The sequence below is a fragment of the Vanessa tameamea genome, chromosome 4 (genome assembly GCF_037043105.1).
Source record: "Vanessa tameamea isolate UH-Manoa-2023 chromosome 4, ilVanTame1 primary haplotype, whole genome shotgun sequence".
In the NCBI taxonomy this organism is placed as follows: domain Eukaryota; kingdom Metazoa; phylum Arthropoda; class Insecta; order Lepidoptera; family Nymphalidae; genus Vanessa; species Vanessa tameamea.
Window position 1 is genome coordinate 5,825,244 of NC_087312.1, and position 20,641 is coordinate 5,845,884.

The window sequence follows — 20,641 nt, forward strand, 5'->3', positions numbered from 1 at the left end:
ATAGGTATTATGTGTAATGTACAATCTAGACTTCTCGTGGAACTAGTGCCAAAGTCATAACCTTTCAGATACAGAGACAGGACTCGGTTCATATAAGAATCATAAAAATGAATCAAGGCAACCAAATTTTTTCTGTCAGTACATTTTAACTTCCGGAACATAGCTGTGTCACAAAGCCACGCTACAGTAAGAAATAATATCGGAAAATAAAGATAAAAAAAATAAATAAATATATAACATACTCGCGGACAAAGTTACGCGAAGTTCGTTATAATTATAATAATCATATAAATGACATAAAAGATTGTCAAATGACTATTTCCATTGTACTTCACATTGTACGTCGCTTTATTTAGATAATACTTTTTTATTACTTCGCTTTCTGATAAGTATAATAATTGAAATGAGCAATATTTAAATAACATAATAAAATACTGTTTTATGTCAAGAAAACAAAATAATCTTAATAGCTGGTGGTTGTCACTAATATTTATTCATTATTATTCATTATTAAATAATTATTCATTATTAATACAGTTAGTCTGTTTTTGATCAGAAATACAAGGTTGGTCCCATCGTTCATTTTAATCACGAAATTTCACTTGGTGTTAGTCTTTGCGCCATCCTGTCCGGGTAGATACCATCTACTAATCAAATATTATACCTCCAAATAGTGATAATTAGTATTATTGATTTCCAGTTGGAAGAGTCAGTAAGTCAGTAAGTAATCATTAATATCAACCTCTGTAAAACTAAAGGCAAGAACGCCAGGAGACTACAACGAGGCGACACGGAAGCTGAGTCGGCGGCATTAGAATAAGATATTTAGTTAATGAGATGCGCCTATGTGCTCGTCGTGAGTACGAGTATGAAACGTCCAAATTTAACGCGGATGAAATAGCAGGTTACTGCTATTTATATATCATCGGTATAAAGCAAGAAAGGCTTAAACACCAAATCGTACTTTTGGGAAATGAGGTTTAAAGCTAAGTCAATAAACCACATTTCAGAAAAGTAGCATCTTAGCGCTTCACTTTAAGTAATATGAATGAGAGATTAGCATTTTAGACCACATTTAATTTTTCCTGCTAGCATTTTTTCCCTTTCAGTGTTATTAATACCTAATGTATTATATTCAATCACAAACCAATGCGTTGCGATACCACACAATGCCTAAAAAAAAGATTATACTCCATTTCTTTAAGAATATAAATAGCTTTAAACATAATTCTACACGAACGGCGTCTCCTAAAACTATGAGTGTACGATTGATAGAAATTTTCGGATAGGATTTGACAACAAAGATCTTCTAGACGAAATTACATATACCGTGATGAAATCAATAATAAATGATTATTCAAGCCACATATTTATTGCATCTCTAGTAAGGTAACTTTTTTAGAATACATAAAATTTTAAACTTGAACAAATTTTTTACAAACACCCCTTTTTTTAAATTTAAACATATTGATGTACTATCGTTTTGTCCAGCTACCTTCGAATTATTTTCGGCTCCGTAATATTTTATACCGCCTGCCACCAAAGCTGTACATTATTGTTAAGCAACAGCAACAATAATATTCAATCCAGTTCTAAGCCTCTGAACGGATCATTAATGACTGCTGGATCTGATTTTTCAGGTCGTTTCGATTCATCGCTTCCATATTTAAGGTCGTCTTCGAAAAATGAGCTGTTGTCACGCATCTTATTCTTCCAATGGTCTGTAATGAAATTATGTATAGAGCCGGTACATAATTTGTTTTCGGTATCATTTTTAATAATATCGTAGCTAAATAACTTATACGTTATCGAATTGCATGTGTCGGTGTTGGAAACCACGTGATAAATTGAATTTCACCTGATTATACGCTACACTTCAGATTGATATTTATAAAAACATGTTTTCCTACACAATCCATTTGCAAAATGTAAGCTTTTATGCAAAATATATATTTAGTTACTTATTGGTTTTTCTAAATATATATGATATATAGGATATACTTCGTATGTATTATATGTTCAACTATTTGCCGAGTTTGTTTTTAGTTTTAACTCAGTAGTTTCAGATGTATGGTCCAGCGGTAATGGACTTTTGTGTATTATGTTATATTTAACTTTTAAACGATAAAAAACATTCATACATATTTGACAATCAAAACTTTTATTTGATATATTGCACGGTTCAGTATGAAAAACTTTCTGTTTTTTTTTCTAATTTCCCCCGTAAAGTTACTCCCATATTCAAATCTCATTTATTAACGGTATATGTCTGTTCACTCCCGAAGGTGTGTCCACGTAAGATTAATTATCGGCCTGCATTAACAAATATAACCTTCTTTGTATCATTTTGCTGTGTTTATTCTTACGCACACTAAGCACCGTGTATACACAAACGTCACTCACACTGCTGCACGCCGATAATTTTGTCACATAAATTCATATTTTTTACATAAGGCCAGTAGATTCGACAGACATCTGTGATAAACGGACCGTCACACAGACACAGGAATTCATATAAGGGTTCCGTTTCTTCATACAAACTTACGGAACCGTTAAAGTAAAGTAAATGAACGGGGCGTGAATGTTACTAGATACTACTGGCATCTTGTTATGGAGAATTTTTTTTTTTTTTTATTATACAAAACAGCTTTATCAGCTTCACCAAACGGTACAATCTAAACCATCCAGAGACCCGCTCAAACATGCACAATGAATTTGATCCACACACAAGTCAAGGTACACACGTACAGAAGAATTATGTACATATAGAAGATATTTATACCTATGCAATCTTGTATACTATCGCCCGTTCCCCCATATTCTCCAGGTAATACCTCCCTGGGTACATGTTCATAAAAAGATTCCATATTCTTGTTATGAACTATTATCTGAAAAATAAAATTTGTATAATAGTATGAAAACGTACCTTACCTATTTTTTTTATGATAACCTGTCGAGTGTGAATTTCTTTTCAGATTTTGTCCAAATAAATAATGGACAGATTAATACAATACTATTCATAATTACACTAAAATTACGTAAACGACGGGAGATTAAATTGTTAAAATTACTAAGTATTAATGCTTTTTTAATTATCCGCAGATAAGTAAAACGAATCGTTTTGATGTCAAGATCTTTTTTTTTTTGAATAGTAAGTAACTAAATTAAAAATTATTAAAATAAGTCGCTATTTTTTTTTTCAAGCGTGAATCTCAAAACTGTTTGATATATAATTCTAAAATAAGTTGAGTGTATTCACATCAAAAATTCCAAAATTATCAAATATATGAAAATATGGTATTAGTTGTCAGGAACTTACCCTTTTTTTACTCTTTTCATTCATAAATCTTCTGACGATACCAAAAACGGTTTCAAAAAAGAATGGAGTATTTAAAAAATGTATTGCCTTAATTCTAACTGGCACCGCATCCTAAAAAAACTAAAATATTATTTGAAAAATACTGAAATAATAAATAATGCATCTGGTTTGTCTCTTAAGCTTAATTATATACGTGGTGGTAGGGCTTTATACAAGCGCGTCTGGATAGCTACCACTTATAACACAAAACAAACGAAACAGCAATACTCCTCGCGTTATTAAGTGATACTTTTTATAAAAATATTCAAACAAATTTATATATTACAGAAATTTAATGATTAGGTTTGTAGATCGTAAATAGATTTAAGCTTGTTTTGTTTACTTTTTTTTTATAAATTTTCTTTTATGTGTTCGTAGTAGTACGTTTTTGTTAAATTAGTAAGAATATTTTATAAAATTATTTTATTTAATAATAAAATAACGACTAGGTGTAAATAAAGATTGTTATTATTATTACTTGACCGCGTAACTGCAGGCACAAGAGAGATAACATCTTAGTCTCCAAATTGGGAGGTGTATTCGCGATTTAAGGAATGTTTAATATTTCTTACACCTTCAATGTAAATGGGCGTCAGTGATTTGCCCGATCAATGTGATTACCTGATTAGCAGCAACTAAATTCCTTAATTGTCTGATCGAAGTTTGTGTATAGTGTCCCAATCTAGCACCCTCTAGGTCTACAACATTGACTGTACCTGCCACTACAAAGTTATCATCTTCCATGAAGCAGATCTGTAGATTAGATATAATTATTGCGATAAATAAACTGAATACTGATATTAAAACTATTAGCAGTAAATTATAATGAATTCGATTTAATATTTTAAATTATTTTCTTTCATATAAGCTATTGGCCCCGTACGCGTCTGTGAAAACTATTATACGGGTACGACCAGCGCTGCGTTAAAATATTCTCCATGATAATTTATACCAATTTTGTCACGGCGATGTATTGATTTGATTTGAGATGGAAATTGACGTGACGCAACGCCTTCTAATAGACAGATACATAACGGTGCATAGTATTAAGATTTTTCCATGAAAAAATACGTAATAGCCGATACAACTTTGATAGCATTCGAAGTGGCGTAGTGGGGAAGCGAATAATATAATATACCCCAACATAATTATACGTAGGTATGAGTCATCATCCCTTATCCAAATTTTACTTGGGGTCGGCGCAGCATGTCTTCTTCTTCCATACTTCTCTGTCGGACGTCATCTCACTAGTAACATTCTTTCTAACCATATCGTCTTTCACACAATCCATCCATCGTTTCTTGGGTCGTCCCCTACCCCTATATAAATCCACATCCATTCTCAAAACCTTTCTCACAACATGGTCCTCATTCCTCCGCATAACATGCCCATAACAAGACAGCCGGGTTCCAGACAGCAGATACGTAGGTATGAGCACATCACTCATATCTATATCTATACGTATACACGATTATCTTTTTTTCTATTTAGATAAAACATTTGTTTACAATTACATTGTAACATGATTAGGTATTCATATTCGTTTATCTTAATCTAAATGAGTTTTATTAATTAGATAAAATTAATCAAAAACTGACCTGTTCTTGAAGGACAAGGACCGACATTATATCTATTATGGTGTATTGCTTGAGATCTATTTTACCGATTCTATACAATATAACTCGTGGATCAGCTGAGTTCTTCGTTTTTGGTAGTATTAAAGTTGCTCTGAATACGAAGAAAATTTAAGGTCAATAAAGGTTATTTAAAAAAAATTGTAACGTGTAAATTTAACTGAAAGCCATAATTAGCAAGCAAGATAGCAAATAAAATGTCGCAGTTACAAATATAAATATGATGTAAAATATATTTATAAAAATAATACTTCATGTATTTTTTTTTAATTAGGAGTATTAGTCGCTTCTTGAAAACATGAATTAGTAGTTTTACTTATAAAAATATGTATTTAAAATATTGATTATGGTAGATTGATTTATATCTTACCCCGTGTTTATTATATCCATAACTTTAGGTTCGTAATATTTAACGCTATATAAATACGGGGCTGTGCTTCTAAATGAAAAATAAAGATCTAATTTAATTTTTGTTTGATCTAGTCTAAATTTACAACCACGTAAAAATGCAGCCAGCCACTGGTCATCTGCAAAAAGTTAAAGTATAAACAAAATGTCTTACGAATTAATGATCTAGATTTTATAATATCTTTTCTGTATATTTTACTAACTTTTAATAAATTTATTTAATTGTTTTTTTGCAAGTAAAGTTACCTGTTCGGACTCTTAAATGTGGTTGCGTTGAGATCCATTGCTTTAAATGACGTATGCTTTCTTCAAGTAATTTCGGGTTTTCGTTTAGTTCTAATCGAGCCTTCTCTGCTAAGGCTGGAGGCAGAGGCCGAACCGGCATTATTTAAAATCTAGAAAGATTTAATACAAGTATTAATTATCTTTATCGGTCCACACTTTCATAAATGGTACATAAATGAGAATAATTACTTAAACTAATTTAAAAAGAAGGTTACAACAGTCTAAGCACGATACATACTGGACATAAATAATTTGTCTTTTATGTATATAGCAATATCACATAAAGCCGATAACACATTATCTTCATAAAAAATTGTATTCATAAAAAATATAATTGTACAATATACCAATATTACATTTTATTGTTTAAACATGAATTATTTATTTTGTTTTGCATCCATTGTATATGAAATATATACACATTTTATAAGGGCAGTATAAATTTGATTTCACGATTGTATTTTTCGATCGCTAGCAATGACAGAAATACTACTTGTATGGATATCCATTGTAGGCAGCAATGGATACATTATACCATACAAGAGATAATAATACAATGGATACCCGTCTACCGACAAATCCGAGACCAAACACATCATATTTTAGGTACAAATTAATGATTTAACTTATGTTAAAGGCTTTTTTCGTCTATGTTAGTTTTCTTTATTTCATTATTAATATTTTGATACCGTGAAATTAATTCAATAGTCTGAAACATGAATTAATTTATACCTGCATTCAAATTATGTTCTTTATATCGTTTTATAGCATGTAAAGTCTTTGTTTCGTCAAGTAATTTATCTCTTGTATATTATACTTATACATTTAAATTATAATAATAGACGTATTGAGAAATAACTCGTGATAAATTTGACTCGTGTGCTCTATGAATATTAACGATAGTATAATTTGACCCAAAGTCCGATCGTTTATCAATATCAGAAACTCTGAAACACTTGTTTTCGTAGAACAAAATAGTTTAGTTGTTATCAGTAGGAAATTATACATCTATTACTAATTCGCAAAATTAGAATTATAATTTAGATAAAATGTTACGTGGTTCAGAAATTCATTGGTCTATCGATTTATTTATCTAATAACTTTAGAATTAAGATATTATCATAATTATGGAACGTAAAAATTTACATATATATAATACTTCATTACGTAATATAAAAATCATTGTAAATACACGCCCTTCGGAAGATCGTCCTGTGGTATTATTCCCAGGATGTTGGCATTATAACTCAGTCTTTCAGCTAAGTGAGCGCCGGTTCTTGGGTCCAGTACCAGAAGTGTGGAACAGTATTTTGGAAGGTCAGGACACGTCGTAAGGTTTTATGCCAGTATATTATTCTACATGTAGTGTATGTTCGTATAAAATCACAATTCAAAAATAAACATTTTTTTTAAAAAGACCTAAATAATTAATTATCATTAAAATAACTTTGTATATTAAAAATAATTAGGTAGATGTATCATACGAATGTAAAAAATAGCTATGTCATTCGAATATAGGACAAAAATTTATAGTCGGTACCGTCGGTATTATAATAACGCAAATATGATAAACTAAAGAACAATTTTCACGAACAATCGTGAATAGTCGTGCAGACCAAATAAATACACAGAATGTAACGATGGGATGAAACGAGACGCAACGCAAGAATGAAACTCCATACGCTTTTTCTTTTTTTTCTAAAAAAAATTTGGTTTAATTCGACAATTTTCAAAATTTACTATAATATAGTCGACTGTCGATTCCATTTTTGAAACAAGTTTTTTTGTCGAACGATCGTTTTTTTATACAATACGCCAATCCTCAATAAGTGATTGACAAATGAATACTTACATTGATTAATATTACAAATTAATATATATATATAGACATTTTATTGGCAATATCAGGATTATTCGAGATAAGTGGGCATATATTCAAACGATTTTATATGAACGATCCACATATTTAGTTAGTTTTTAATTAAACAAGTCAATTACACAGACATATTCACAATAGTCATCAATATCGATTCGTAAATAAATAATTTACAAAAACACACATAAATCACTGAATCTATTACAAAAGAATAAAGATAATGTTGGAAATTAGCGATTCGTCGCAAACTTGGTGCGCGGGAAATCTTGAATGTAACTGTCAATTCAAGATGGCTGCCACGCTACCATCGACGCGACGCTACACTAGAGCGCCGTTCAACTCCCATTGACACTCTTTTCCAACCAGTATGAATAAACAAGATGGCGGACCATACGCCGTCATATAATTAATTTACAACTATGAAGACGATTTGAAGTTATTTTACATTGCAAATATAAAATATTAACAGTATTTGAAAAATTGAAAGTCTAGTGTGTAGATCGATATACTGCAATACAATTTAAGTTCCGTATTAATTAATAATTTTTACGTTTTATAGTTCTGATATTCTCTGGATTTAGCGGTAAGGGAAAATATCATGAGGAAACCTGCATGTCTGAGAGGTCTACAAGATGTGTAAGTTTTAAAACAAACTGCAACAATCGTGGAGTGTAACTATAAGCCTAACTCTTCTTATGTTGGGTAACTCTGCTGGGAACTGAAATCCAGTTCATCTCCTATATTATACATCAAGTAGTGAATTTAAGAGAAATACATAATCAGCCTGTAAATTTCCCACTGCTGGGCTAAGGCCTCCTCTCCCGTTGAGGAGAAGGTATGGAGCATATTCCACCACGCTGCTCCAATGCGGGTTGGTGGAATACACATGTGGCAGAATCTCGTTGAAATTAGACACATGCAGGTTTTCTCACGATGTTTTCCTTCACCGCCGAGCACGAGATGAATTATAAACAAATTAAGCACATGTAAATTCAGTGGTGCCTGCCTGGGTTTGAACCCGAAATCATCGGTTAAGATGCACGCGTTCTAACCACTGGGGCATCTCGGCTCTTAGAAATAACTTATGTCCTTTCTTGGTGAAACATAACTGACTAACTGAATTAAGTCGACACGCTAATCCATTTAGATTGTTGTATTTTATTCCTTTATTGATCCTCGCCAAACGCCATCGGTATAATCACAAATTATCGAGTAAAAGTAGAAAACGAGTTCTTGTAGTGTGATACCACTACGTGCAACAAAACTAAACACTTCACTCCTACCTTAAATATAAAAATCACCAAACCAGTTGACGACATTATCAAAAACAACGTTATTTATCTACTTCGTCACACTATACCAGTATTCTGTTATTTTTTTAAAATAATGAGATAACATCAGTCATTTTAATTTTCAATTTTCAACTTACTATATACCAAATTTAATAAGTTCAGTATTATAGCTTCGAAAACGTAACAGACAAACAAACAGAGTTACTTTGACATTTATAGTCTGTGTCACATTTTATATTATCACAAAAAAATTGGGCAAAACTCCAAAAATGAAGAGTAACTACTGTTTAAATTGTTTTGGCATATTGAGTACCTATACGCGTTGCAAATTTAATCGCCTTATATGTGATCAATAAGTATTATTTTTTTATTTAATAAAACAGAGTGCTTCTAATCATTGATAACCATTAATTTAATGTAATGTTAATATTAAATAACTCTACGTTTTAATTAAATATGAATACTTAACTATAAAATATTACCTACAAAAGTATCAAATTTTACTCAATTTAAAATTAATAAACATAATAAAACTTACGAAGAATCTACTAAAACAACAAATTTCGATTCGCCCTTTTCCAAACACTAGCGAAGATTGTCACTATAGAGTACGCAAGGACGTACTATATAATATCTATGATTTTATCGTGTAACTATTAAACAACTCTGATCTATCGATAAAACAGTTCAATAAAGACTTAGCACTGGCCCTATATTCACAGACACAAAATGCACACACTACACTTACATTATATAATTAACGTGACAGTTATTTAACTTTGTAGAAATAATAAAACAACACTATGTGTTGCAAGTTCAAATGCTTCTAAACAAAGAGATAGTACGCGTTGAAGGTTAGGTATTGACCTTGATTTTGTTAGAATGAATATTTAATTATAGATCGTAATCGTGTCACATAATCGTTTACTAAATTTATGTTTAACACTATACATAAATACATTATTCATATTTAAATAAATAATACATTAAGTTTTATTTGTCTCGTTCCTTCTTTGATATTCGCGATACTGACTCTCGGGCTGCGGTATTCCGGCTTATAAGTCATAAAACATGTTGAGAAATTGTCTCGTCTGACTAAAGGTACTTGTACTGGGTGAACTTTGTTGAACGATTAAAAGGCATAAAGATGTACTTTAACTTAAAATAACTTATTGACTTTAAAAAAAACTAATTTAAATAAATCCGTTTATTCAATGTGTTTACACGTACAGCATTTACACGTAGAATGAAGTTCTTATTGATAGCGAAAATAAAAACTAACAGCGGTTTAAAATACCTTGACCTGAGAAGACCCGGCGGAAGAAACATTTTTTGTAGTATTTTATTAAGCCGCAAATGCCACATAACTGACTAACTGAATTAAGTCGACACGCTAATCCATTTAGATTGTTGTATTTTATTCCTTTATTGATCCTCGCCAAACGCCATCGGTATAATCACAAATTATCGAGTAAAAGTAGAAAACGAGTTCTTGTAGTGTGATACCACTACGTGCAACAAAACTAAACACTTCACTCCTACCTTAAATATAAAAATCACCAAACCAGTGGACGACATTATCAAAAACAACGTTATTTATCTACTTCGTCACACTATACCAGTATTCTGTTATTTTTTTTAAATAATGAGATAACAGCAGCCATTTTATGTCATGTTTGTTCCCTATAAGAAAGACAAGTCGTTTATGTATATGGGGAATAGAAAGTGTCTAAGAATAGATCCTTGGGGTCCCCCATACCGACTGAGATCTCCCAGTATTTTTTTTTATATTATGTTGAGCCTCTGAATCCTTTTGTTAAGATATCAAGTCAAAAGGTCGTGTGTACGTTGTCTAATTATCTTTCGTCATCATTTACTCAACAATTGTTCAACCGTTGAACAATTTCAAACATGTTGTTTACAGATATAAAATTAGTTCCCCGGTTATTTGTACCACATCAAGGAATTATGGAAGAATAATTATTTTTTAATAGAAAGTCAGATTTATCGTCAAGTGAACAAATCCATTTCGCGTCTGCTTCCGTGTTAATTAAAAACATCCAAAATCAATGTGGCCCGTTGACGTTGTTTGTAAAACCAATTCGGATATACTGAGCATTGCCTTTACAACTCTCTGTATTTATTCCCATTATGGCAGTATCGTTCATAATACCTATTTAGAGTACTTTCCTTTTGTGTCGCTTATCTTTGTTCCTCCTTCATTCCTTTAAATTTTCATTGAATATCATTTAAAAATATTCAATTGATATATAAATTGAATAAAAAATATTTAAAATATATAACTTACCTTGATTAGTCAACAACCAATATCCAATAATAACACTAAAACAACAAATTGAATAATAGAATAAGGACCCTTATAGTACTTGCTTGTGTGATGTGTAACATCTGACATCTCACCTTGGTAATAAGCAACAAGAAAAACGGGTTGTTACCATCAACGACTGACTTTAGCTCCACGCGCGCTCAGTGGTCAAATCGAATAGCTTCTTCGTTTTCTGTTATTCACTTTCGTCGCTTTCCAAGAAATCACTAACACAGATTGGAGGAATGTGAGTGGAAAGATGTTATCCATCAAAAAACATCGAAACTAACATTACTCTTAGTGCTGTCATGGTACTCGTAGTAGTCCTTGCTAAATTTCGGCTCTTGTTACCCACAGGTACTATTTTCTATATATACTACTTCCAGGTATTTTTTTATGTTTGCCTTTTAAACCCTACATAATATAACGTATCTAAAATGATAAGTTTTATTTATATATATTTTTAGTATTATAATATTCGTTGACTTTACCGCAGGATTTACAAAAAAATAAGCGAGTTATTTGCAAGTAAAATCTACATTAAGAAACAGTGTTTAAGTTTCGTTTATCTGTAGCCTTTAACAGGGCCGGATCTACCGTATGGCTTTTTGGGCTTCAGCCCAGGGCCCCGTGGATTCAAGGGGGCCCCAGCTAAGTCAAGTCAAAGTCAAAAATAGACGATGATGCGAAAGAATCCTTTATATAACTTTATTAAATTAAACAGATCGTATGGTTTGCAGACCTGCGAGTCCTACAATTTATCAAACTTTTTAACAAATTCAAGTCTACGTTCAGGTGTCTTAAGTGGGGCCTCTAAGTAGTATTAGCCCAGGGCCCCCTAAACTCACGGTCCGGCCCTGGCCTTTAAAACGAATTAAGCACCTTCAGTATTTTATTAATATCTTTATCTACAGATTTTTTAATTTAATATTTTATTGCATTTCGAAATTTATGTTCTTGATATATCAAATATATTTTATGTTAAAAAAATACTTTTATAATCAATATCTGCCAAGCTGTCTGTATATACATACCAAACATAAATGTTATTTATTTATGGTCAATGTCATTATGTCAATGAACTATACAACCAGAATTAACATATATTTTAAAATACAACCTTAATTTGGAATTTAAAAAAAAACTTAAACACAAACGTATAAAATATGTAATAATTTTACAAAAATATAACTTTGTAACTGTATTCTTTCTAATCAAAGTTTAGTTGTCGAAAAGAACCCTCTAGTCCAAACATGCTCTCGGGAGTTTTCGGCTGTCCAGACCTTTTCGACTCGTCCGTTCCGTATTTCAGGTCTTCTTCCAACCATGAACTATACTTTTGTACTTTATCTTTCCAATGATCTGTAAATATTACATATTGTTAATGTGATTACTATCTTTATTACGTATTTAAACGTAATCTGTTCGCTATAACATGAAATGGGTGACGCGACTCTTCTTAATTATTAAATTACCAAAAATGTTTCAAAAGTTTTATTGTTTTTGTTTTGTTTCACTTTCTCGTTCAATTGTAAATCAACTTATTGTAAAATTCAATTTATCAATTTGTGCACGAGAACAGGACAGACACCATATAAATTGGCTTATTTTTATTTTACAAACCATAGCCATAAAAACATTTCTAGTTATTAAATTTCGCCATATCAGGCAGAGATGCGAGACGTGCAACTAATTAGCTGCTTTAAAGTACGACCTTTGCATCTTACCGATTATTTCTTTGATAGTCCCACCGTTGCCACCGTATTCAGTCGGTAAAATATCCTTACTTATACCGTGACTATACATCTCTTCGTAATTTTTGTTGTGGACGTATAACTGGAAAACAAAATAACTAAAGTTAAGAAAATAACACATAAAACATTATATTATTTGATAAGAAAATTAAATAATATTACTCTTTGCCTATTCTTTTCATTGAGCAAATTCTTAATAGCGGAAAATACAGTTTCAAATCCTGCTGGCGTGTTGATGTAGTGAGTTCCTTTCATACGCATTGGGGCAGCATCCTGAAAAGAAATAAGTATCTAAATCTCCATATACACTGGGTTCATAGTTTCTTCCTGATTCCAGAAAACAATATAATCTAAGACCTTGCAAAACAAATTACTAATATTTGATTATGACAGTATATACAAAGACAAAATTTACCTGTGAAAGAACTGCCATCTTCTTCATCATAGCCGGGGTCATTTGAAGATAATGGGCCAGTGTCACCCCCTCTAAATCCAATATTGTGCGAACACCAGATATAACAGTGGCATCATCCTCCATTAACAATATCTGAGAACATACAAAAATGAATACCTCATTATATTTTCAAAGCAACTATTGATTATTACTAGTACTTCCCGTGGTCGAAATTTGATCATAATAATTATTGAAAATTTGAACAAATCACTATGTTACGTTTTTGTTAGTCAACAGGAATTGTCAAGTTTAATAATTATATTCTATTTACAACTTATAAAGTCACAAGTCGACACTAGCCTGCAACCAAAAAAAAACACTTGACAATCAGAAGACCACTGAACTGTTTTCCTATTTATTTATAGATTTAAGAATGCTTTAGTCTGGCAAACTGTGCCACGACTAAGCTAATGTAAGTGTAATGTGGCATCTTTGTAACTTTCAATTGCTAAACGTTTTACTTACCCTTTGAAGCACGATAGAGACAGAAAATATATCTGATAATTTGTATTTATCAGGATCATAACTACCGGGTCGAACAATTGCTACCCGTGGTGAATCTGGTGTCGTAGATTTTGGCAGTATTAAATAGGTACTGAAATAAAAACCAACGCATAAGTATTGTTCGTTTAAACGAAAATATCTACTTCTACCGTAATATTACAAGGCAATAATAATAAATAGCACTTAGCATCACTGATGTCTTGTTATATTTAATAATATAACACGAATATTTTATAGAAAAAAAATCATCTCTACAGTACAATAACTTAAATTGTAATTTGTGTTGTTTGAAATCTTCACATTTTAACGTTAAAATTACAATGTCTTCCTCTTTCTTCTACTGTATTTGCGCGGGAACAGTTATGATACAGACATATTATCTTTAATATTTAATTAATACCTAATATATATATTTTTTTTATTTTTTTAATAAATGCTCATGGGAGGAACATTAGCCTATATTTACTGTTGAGTTTTTGCCGGTTGTTTTACTAAACACTAGAATCCGAACCGGTGACAGATTTTTATTAAAATAAAAATTCTATTAGACATATGAAACTAACAATTGCTTGTATTAAAGCATATTTTGATTATGATACGATTAAATTATTTCTTATATAAGTAATAAAATATTGTATACAAACCCTATATTCATAATATCTGTAAAAACTTTATCACCAGGCAGGACGCTGAAAAGATCCGGGGCGAGAGTACGCATCGAGTAATAGAGATCCAACTTCTCCTTTGTTCTCTCAAGACTGTACTTACACCCACGCAGGAACGCTACCAGCCATTGATCATCTGAAACATTGTTGAATAATGTCTTTAATATAAAAAAACTGATGGTGGCTATGCAGCCCGTCTGGGTTGGGTTACACCCGCTCATCACATATTCTACCATTCACCTACCACAAATTCACCAAACAGCAATACTTAGTATCGTTGTGTTCTGGTTTGGTCCTCCACTGTGACGCAGTGGTTACACTAACTCACTCGCCTGGAGTTGTCCAGGCACAAGAAATATAATATGATAGTTCCTAAGGTGCAGTACAGTGCCAATCAGATGGCCTATTTGCCAGATGGCCTATTTGCCAGTCTACCTATCTGGATACAGTTAAATAACACTAAACTAAAATAAAAAAAAGGTGTACAAAGACCCGTATAAAATATCCCAGTAAGAGATAAGAAAAACGATTGCCATATAAATTGCTAAACTGATTAAACTTTTACAATTCCCTCAAAAATACTTTATATAGTAAACTATATTTATAAATTTATTATACAAATATGCAACACAAGATTCTAATTCTAATACATAATAAGCATCGCCTTGTAATACCTTTTCGAGCGCGCAAATGTGGTTGCTTCGACAACCAGTCCTTGACATGTTGCACATCACTCGCTATCCTCGCTGGATCTTCATTAAGCTCATCTTGAGCTTTCTTAGCAAGCTCAGCACACAAAGGCCGAATTTGCATATTCAGTACTTTGTTTCGGATTATCAGTGAAACAATGATCGTCTTACTCGAAACGAAGTAAGCTTAACTATTCCAACGTCCAATCCACGTAAAATGATATTTATAAAATAATCTTTGATTACATATCTTTTATAGGTAGATAGCTGCTACCAATTGGTATCGCAACCGCTCTACTAATATTACTGATATTGTTCAGTTCTCTTCGAATTCAGAAAGAACATAAAAGAAAGTTAAGTAAGCATTAAGTATTATTTCCTCATCAGTTATATAAAACCGCAACGGCAGGAGTTGCTCAGGAAAAATATGTAACGAATAAAATATTATACGATACAGAAAGTTTATCTGTAACTATAGTAGTTTTATCAATGTAACTATGTCAGTATCGATTATTTACTCAAACGATACGAAAACACTATTATCACTAAATGCTACTTGTCGATTGAAATCTTACTAAAATAACTGTATTCCTATTTCGGGAATTTATAAGAATAATCCTTTCAGTAAATATATATTTATTGCACTAAATAAGTCATTTTCAAATACGTATATTAATGTACATTTTTTCTATTCATGTTTATAAAATAGGAAAAACAACTAAAAAATTTTTTGAAGTTAAAATTTTACTGATGCATTATAATAGGTACATAGTTACCTTTATACCCATGATGAAAGGGGATTAATGTATATGTGTTTAAAAAATATCTAAATCTCGTAAAAAAAATATAAAGTAACCCTAATGGTGCTCAAATAATAGTAATTTGGGCTGAACCTAGATTAATATAGACTAATCCGTGGAGAGTAAAGTCATATGAACTGAGATATTTCATACTAATATAATTTAGTCAACAGACGCCTGCTATTTTTCGATTCGAATGATGGAACTCTAGATAAAACGAGGTTCTTAACCCAAGATCGCAGGATCAGATGGCTATGATGGTGATAATCATCGTCGCATTCGTGATCATTCTAGTGAAAATAAATATCGTGAGAATTTAATTAGGTATCGAATTAAATTTTGCTAGCGTATCTGAATTCGAGTAGTAATAATTCGAGAGTGAGGTCGAATAAGTTTCAAATAAAACAAATCCAACCCACCTACAAAAAATAAGCATTTTTTCAGCTATTCAGCTGATTGATTCATTAACCATTTCTTATTATATTATTAAAAGTTCATGAATGTATAAAAATATGATCAGTTTTACTTCTAAAACCAATCTCCAAACCACCAAAACACATCCAACCAAATATTTTCGAACCAACACTCGTCGAAGTCGAAATTTTAAAACGGGATTCAAATCTAAGATTAAACATTAATATAATTGGTCGTGTTGTCTGGTGAAACCAAGACATAGTTTATAAGCCTATGAAAAAATAATAATTTTACATTAATCTGCATCATAACGTCAAGGTACTACAAACTAATTGACACTAAAGAAATGGTTAAAACTTAAAATAGACAAAGGACTAGTACGTACATACATACGTAAACATTATTCACCTAACGAAAATAAGAAGACTTAGGAGAAAAACCATCACTTTATTAAGGTGTTTCATGTCACATAAACTTAATTTATTCAACATTAATCAAAATCCAATTGACGGAAAGATCCTTCAACTCCAAATACACTCTCTGCTGTCTTCGGCTTCCCTGGTCGTTTCGATTCATCCGTTCCGTTCTTCATCTCTTCCTTTAACCATGAATCGTATTCTATTTTTTTAGTATTCCAATACTCTGTAAACAAATTTTATATATATAATATTACAATACTAATTCAAACATTGTAGTAACAAGACATTACACGCAATAATTATTATATTATGATTTTCTGTAAAATGGAATTTAACTCAATTTAAAAACAAATTTTAGAACGATAAGAATAGCTTGTAGACGCCTCTTTATAAGCTAGTAAAATCTAGGTTACAGGAATGACCTTGTAGCATTGCCAGGAAATTTATACCAGTTGAAAATAATGTAATATAAAAAATAAAACTGTTACCTATTATTTCTTTTATAGACGCCGAATCTCCTCCGTATTCCTTAGGCAGAATTGACTTAGGTACACTATTATAAAAATCTTCGTAATTTTGATATACATAGAACTAAAAAAAATTATAAAATTAGAAACCAAAGGTAAAGCGAACTGTTTTTGTGAATTTGATCTGGTTCTTTATTTCATTAATATTTTTTAGGTTTGTGAGGGGTTATCACAACCCATAGAAATTGATGCTATAAGAAGTAATCATTATTTACATCGCCAACCGTTGAAGCAAAAACATTATGTCCGTTTTGACTGTAGTTACGCTGACTTAGTCACTCTTCAAACCATAATAAACATTACTAAATATTGCTGTTTAGCAGTAAAATGTCTAGGTTGTATCTACCCGGACTCGCACAGAGCCCTACCACCAAGTTTCTATTGTGTACTTTAAGTTAAAAATATACACACAATCTTTTTCTATTATTGTCAAAATGGTTTTACCATAATGAACAGAATGGTAGACAAAAACGTTCTGCCAAAAAAACATTGTAGGTCACACAAAATATTTTCACAACTGAATAATATAAATATAACTATAGATGATAACATTAATACATTATATTATATTATGCATATAGAATATTTACTCTATTCCGATTTTTTTCATTTAAGAAATTCTTCATCGTATTTAATATCATCTCAAAGGCAGCCGGTGCATTTATAAAGTGAGTTCCTTTCATACGTATTGGTGCAGCTTCCTGAAAAATATACAAATAATTCTTATTTACATGATGTTACCAAATTATTTAATTAAAATAGGCAAGACGATATATAATACTCAAAATACAAGAATAGCTTAAGTATTAGTTTAACGTCACTTCACTGCTTAAAATTGAGGTGGTCTAATGAATAATAGTCGAACCTCAAACTCATTTTGTTCTCATATAAAATTTTGTTAGAAGTAAATACTCTGTCTCTCTCTCTCTTAAATTGATAATATCAGATATAAATAAGGTTGTCCGAAATAAACAATAACTTAACAAAACTATGAGGAACTTGTATTTAATTATGATGATGAAAAGCAGTAGAAAATTAAGGGAGTGTCCCTTTTATGGAATTATATTTATTTATCTTCCAGGATTTATTAAATTTTTAACAATTGGACATTTAATATGAGATAAACAAACATACCTGCGAGCTATACACCATCTTTTTCATGATCGTTGGAGTCATTTGTAACATATGACCGATCTTCACGTCTTTTAAATCGATTATCCATTGAATCCCGGATATTACACTTTTGTCGTCAGTAAAAAGTATAATCTATAAAAAATAAAAAATATATATATAATTTATCATTTTAACTATTTATAATTTAAAAAAAATACAAAATTTATAATTGTCGATGAAATACTACACATTTATAATAAATAAATTTACTAAAATATAATAATTTACGTAAAAATTATCCGAGTAAAATATTTATCGTTATTTTGTACTGCATATTTCATAAACACCAGTTACTATAAGATCTTTAAATACCTTTTGAATTATTGACGTTACAGAGTACAAATCGGCGACGTTAAAAATATCGGGATCATATTTGCCGGGGCGAATTATTGCTGTCCGCGGAGATGTTGGAGTCTCTGTGTCTAGTAGCATTAAGTATGAGCTATAAATTAATAAGAAAAATTATTGAATGTATAAAATAGATAGATGGTCTGGCATGTTATGTGTCTTGTGCCTGTAGTTACACTGACCCACTCACTCAAATACTACACGGAAGCTAAAAATACTAAATATTGCTTTTTGGCAGTAAAATATTTGATGACTGGGAGGGTGGTATGAAGCACTATCACCAAGCAATTATAGTAATATTCGTAATAAATAATAACTTTAGTTAATAATTTACCCGTTATTCATAAGTGTATCAAATTTTGCGTCGTTATGTTGGACGGTGTAAATTTCTGGCGCGAGGCCATACAATGAATAGTAAAGATCCAACTTTTCCTTTGTTCTCTCGAGGCTGTACTTACAGCCCCTAAGAAATGCTACCAGCCATTGATCATCTGAAACGTCAAAGGTTGTTTTTTTTTTTAATTTAATCAGCTTAATAAAAATTATATAATATCATATAATTGATTAATAATATCGTCATCAATAAATTATTATAGTTATTTCTATTTAATGTGAATAAACAATTACTTTTTTTATTATACTCAGGTAAAAGAATTAATTTGTGTTGACAGAGATTTTTTGTCAAATTGATTAATAAGTAAATATAAAAAAAATACCTGTACAGGCTCGTAAGTGCGGCTGTTTTGATAACCAATCCTTAATGTGTTGAAGATCACTCGCAATCCTATTCGGATCTTCGTTCAGCTCCAACCGGGCCTTTTCTGCGAGTTCGGGTGACAAAGGTCGAATATTCATTTTTTTTAAATAACTTATTAAACGATTTTATTCCAAATATGGTATTCGACGATTCAAAGTCCTTATAATAATAAAATACTAAAGTATAATCTAGCAACGATTGAATTATTGAGATATTTGTGTACTATCTAAGATTTGTTATCTATTTAATGTTCATTGCCTGATAAGTGCGCTACATATTAGAGGGCATTTCTAATTTGATCTTTAAATTAATTGCACACACATATTATTAAATCAATTAAAACATAATCTACTCATATCAGTCTAGATTTACAGCGTAGTAACATTTATTTGATGTTATCTAAATTAAAATGTATTTTTTATTTATAATTTTTTCGATAATATTTTAAAATCTTGGGACAGTGAAATGCAATTATCGTAATTTATACATGTATTTTTTTTTTATAATTAAATAAACGTTATTATTTAACCTGTTTTAACTACAAAGACTTTAAAAACAATACACAATACAAAATAATAAGCTGTTTAAATACATAGAAAGAGCTATTATATTATTATTGGTTTTGCAATACATGTGATGTAATTTTATTTATATGATAAATAAAAAAATCAATAAGACCTTTCCAAAATAAACAAATATCATAATTTATCTCTCAGGCGTATATTTTACATTCTGTAAGACATATTGTATCTTGTTAAAATCACCTCTGCGGGTAATTAAATAAATAAAATTATATGCGGCTTCGTTAGGCAATCGTTAAAATCTGACGGCGGCGTGCTGTCTGCTCTGGACTAAAGTAAATAAACTACAGGCCGACTTCACAGCCTGCCCCAAAACCAAAATAATTATGTGGAAATAATTTCGGTGAGATCGTCTTTCAAGCGAATGCGTCACTGAA

The 20,641-nt window shown here is 30.9% G+C and overlaps 2 protein-coding genes across 3 annotated transcripts; both read right to left on the reverse strand.

The window, feature by feature from the left end:
• Positions 1 to 1,459: 1,459 nt before the first annotated feature.
• On the reverse strand, positions 1,460 to 5,801 carry LOC113394454 (clavesin-2-like). Of its 2 annotated transcripts, XM_026631766.2 has the most exons (7): positions 5,647 to 5,801; positions 5,363 to 5,519; positions 4,957 to 5,086; positions 3,980 to 4,111; positions 3,320 to 3,430; positions 2,783 to 2,888; positions 1,465 to 1,721 (listed from the first exon to the last, which is right to left on the reverse strand). In XM_026631766.2, the coding sequence occupies exons 1-7, from the start codon at positions 5,783 to 5,785 to the stop codon at positions 1,582 to 1,584; spliced, it is 915 nt and encodes a 304-aa protein (XP_026487551.2). In that variant the 5' UTR covers positions 5,786 to 5,801; the 3' UTR covers positions 1,465 to 1,581. The 2 variants fall into 2 exon arrangements, with proteins under 2 accessions (XP_064076683.1, XP_026487551.2); XM_064220613.1 differs by lacking the exon at positions 3,320 to 3,430 and having other exon boundaries at positions 1,460 to 1,721.
• Positions 5,802 to 12,328: 6,527 nt separating this feature from the next.
• Positions 12,329 to 19,818, reverse strand: LOC135194772 (uncharacterized). Its single transcript, XM_064220563.1, has 14 exons — positions 19,643 to 19,818; positions 19,261 to 19,417; positions 18,891 to 19,020; positions 18,540 to 18,671; positions 17,996 to 18,106; positions 17,367 to 17,469; positions 16,958 to 17,101; positions 15,231 to 15,431; positions 14,536 to 14,692; positions 13,853 to 13,982; positions 13,349 to 13,480; positions 13,096 to 13,206; positions 12,907 to 13,015; positions 12,329 to 12,541 (listed from the first exon to the last, which is right to left on the reverse strand). The coding sequence occupies exons 1-14, from the start codon at positions 19,779 to 19,781 to the stop codon at positions 12,390 to 12,392; spliced, it is 1,908 nt and encodes a 635-aa protein (XP_064076633.1). The 5' UTR covers positions 19,782 to 19,818; the 3' UTR covers positions 12,329 to 12,389.
• Positions 19,819 to 20,641: the final 823 nt, after the last annotated feature.

Bases quoted from the DNA above. Each gene is read 5' to 3' on its own strand.
- LOC113394454 (XM_026631766.2), bottom strand. From the start codon at position 5,785: ATGCCGGTTCGGCCTCTGCCTCCAGCCTTAGCAGAGAAGGCTCGATTA. The intron at 5,087-5,362 runs GTAAGATATAAA...CTTCGTATTCAG, and splicing joins ATGGATATAATAAACACGGG to AGCAACTTTAATACTACCAA. The intron at 1,722-2,782 runs GTATAAATATCT...ATTTCATTACAG, and splicing joins TAGTATACAAGATTGCATAG to ACCATTGGAAGAATAAGATG.
- LOC135194772 (XM_064220563.1), bottom strand. From the start codon at position 19,781: ATGAATATTCGACCTTTGTCACCCGAACTCGCAGAAAAGGCCCGGTTG. The intron at 13,207-13,348 runs GTAAATTTTGTC...ATTTCTTTTCAG, and splicing joins AGATGGCAGTTCTTTCACAG to GATGCTGCCCCAATGCGTAT. The intron at 13,016-13,095 runs GTAATATTATTT...TTTGTTTTCCAG, and splicing joins ATGAAAAGAATAGGCAAAGA to TTATACGTCCACAACAAAAA.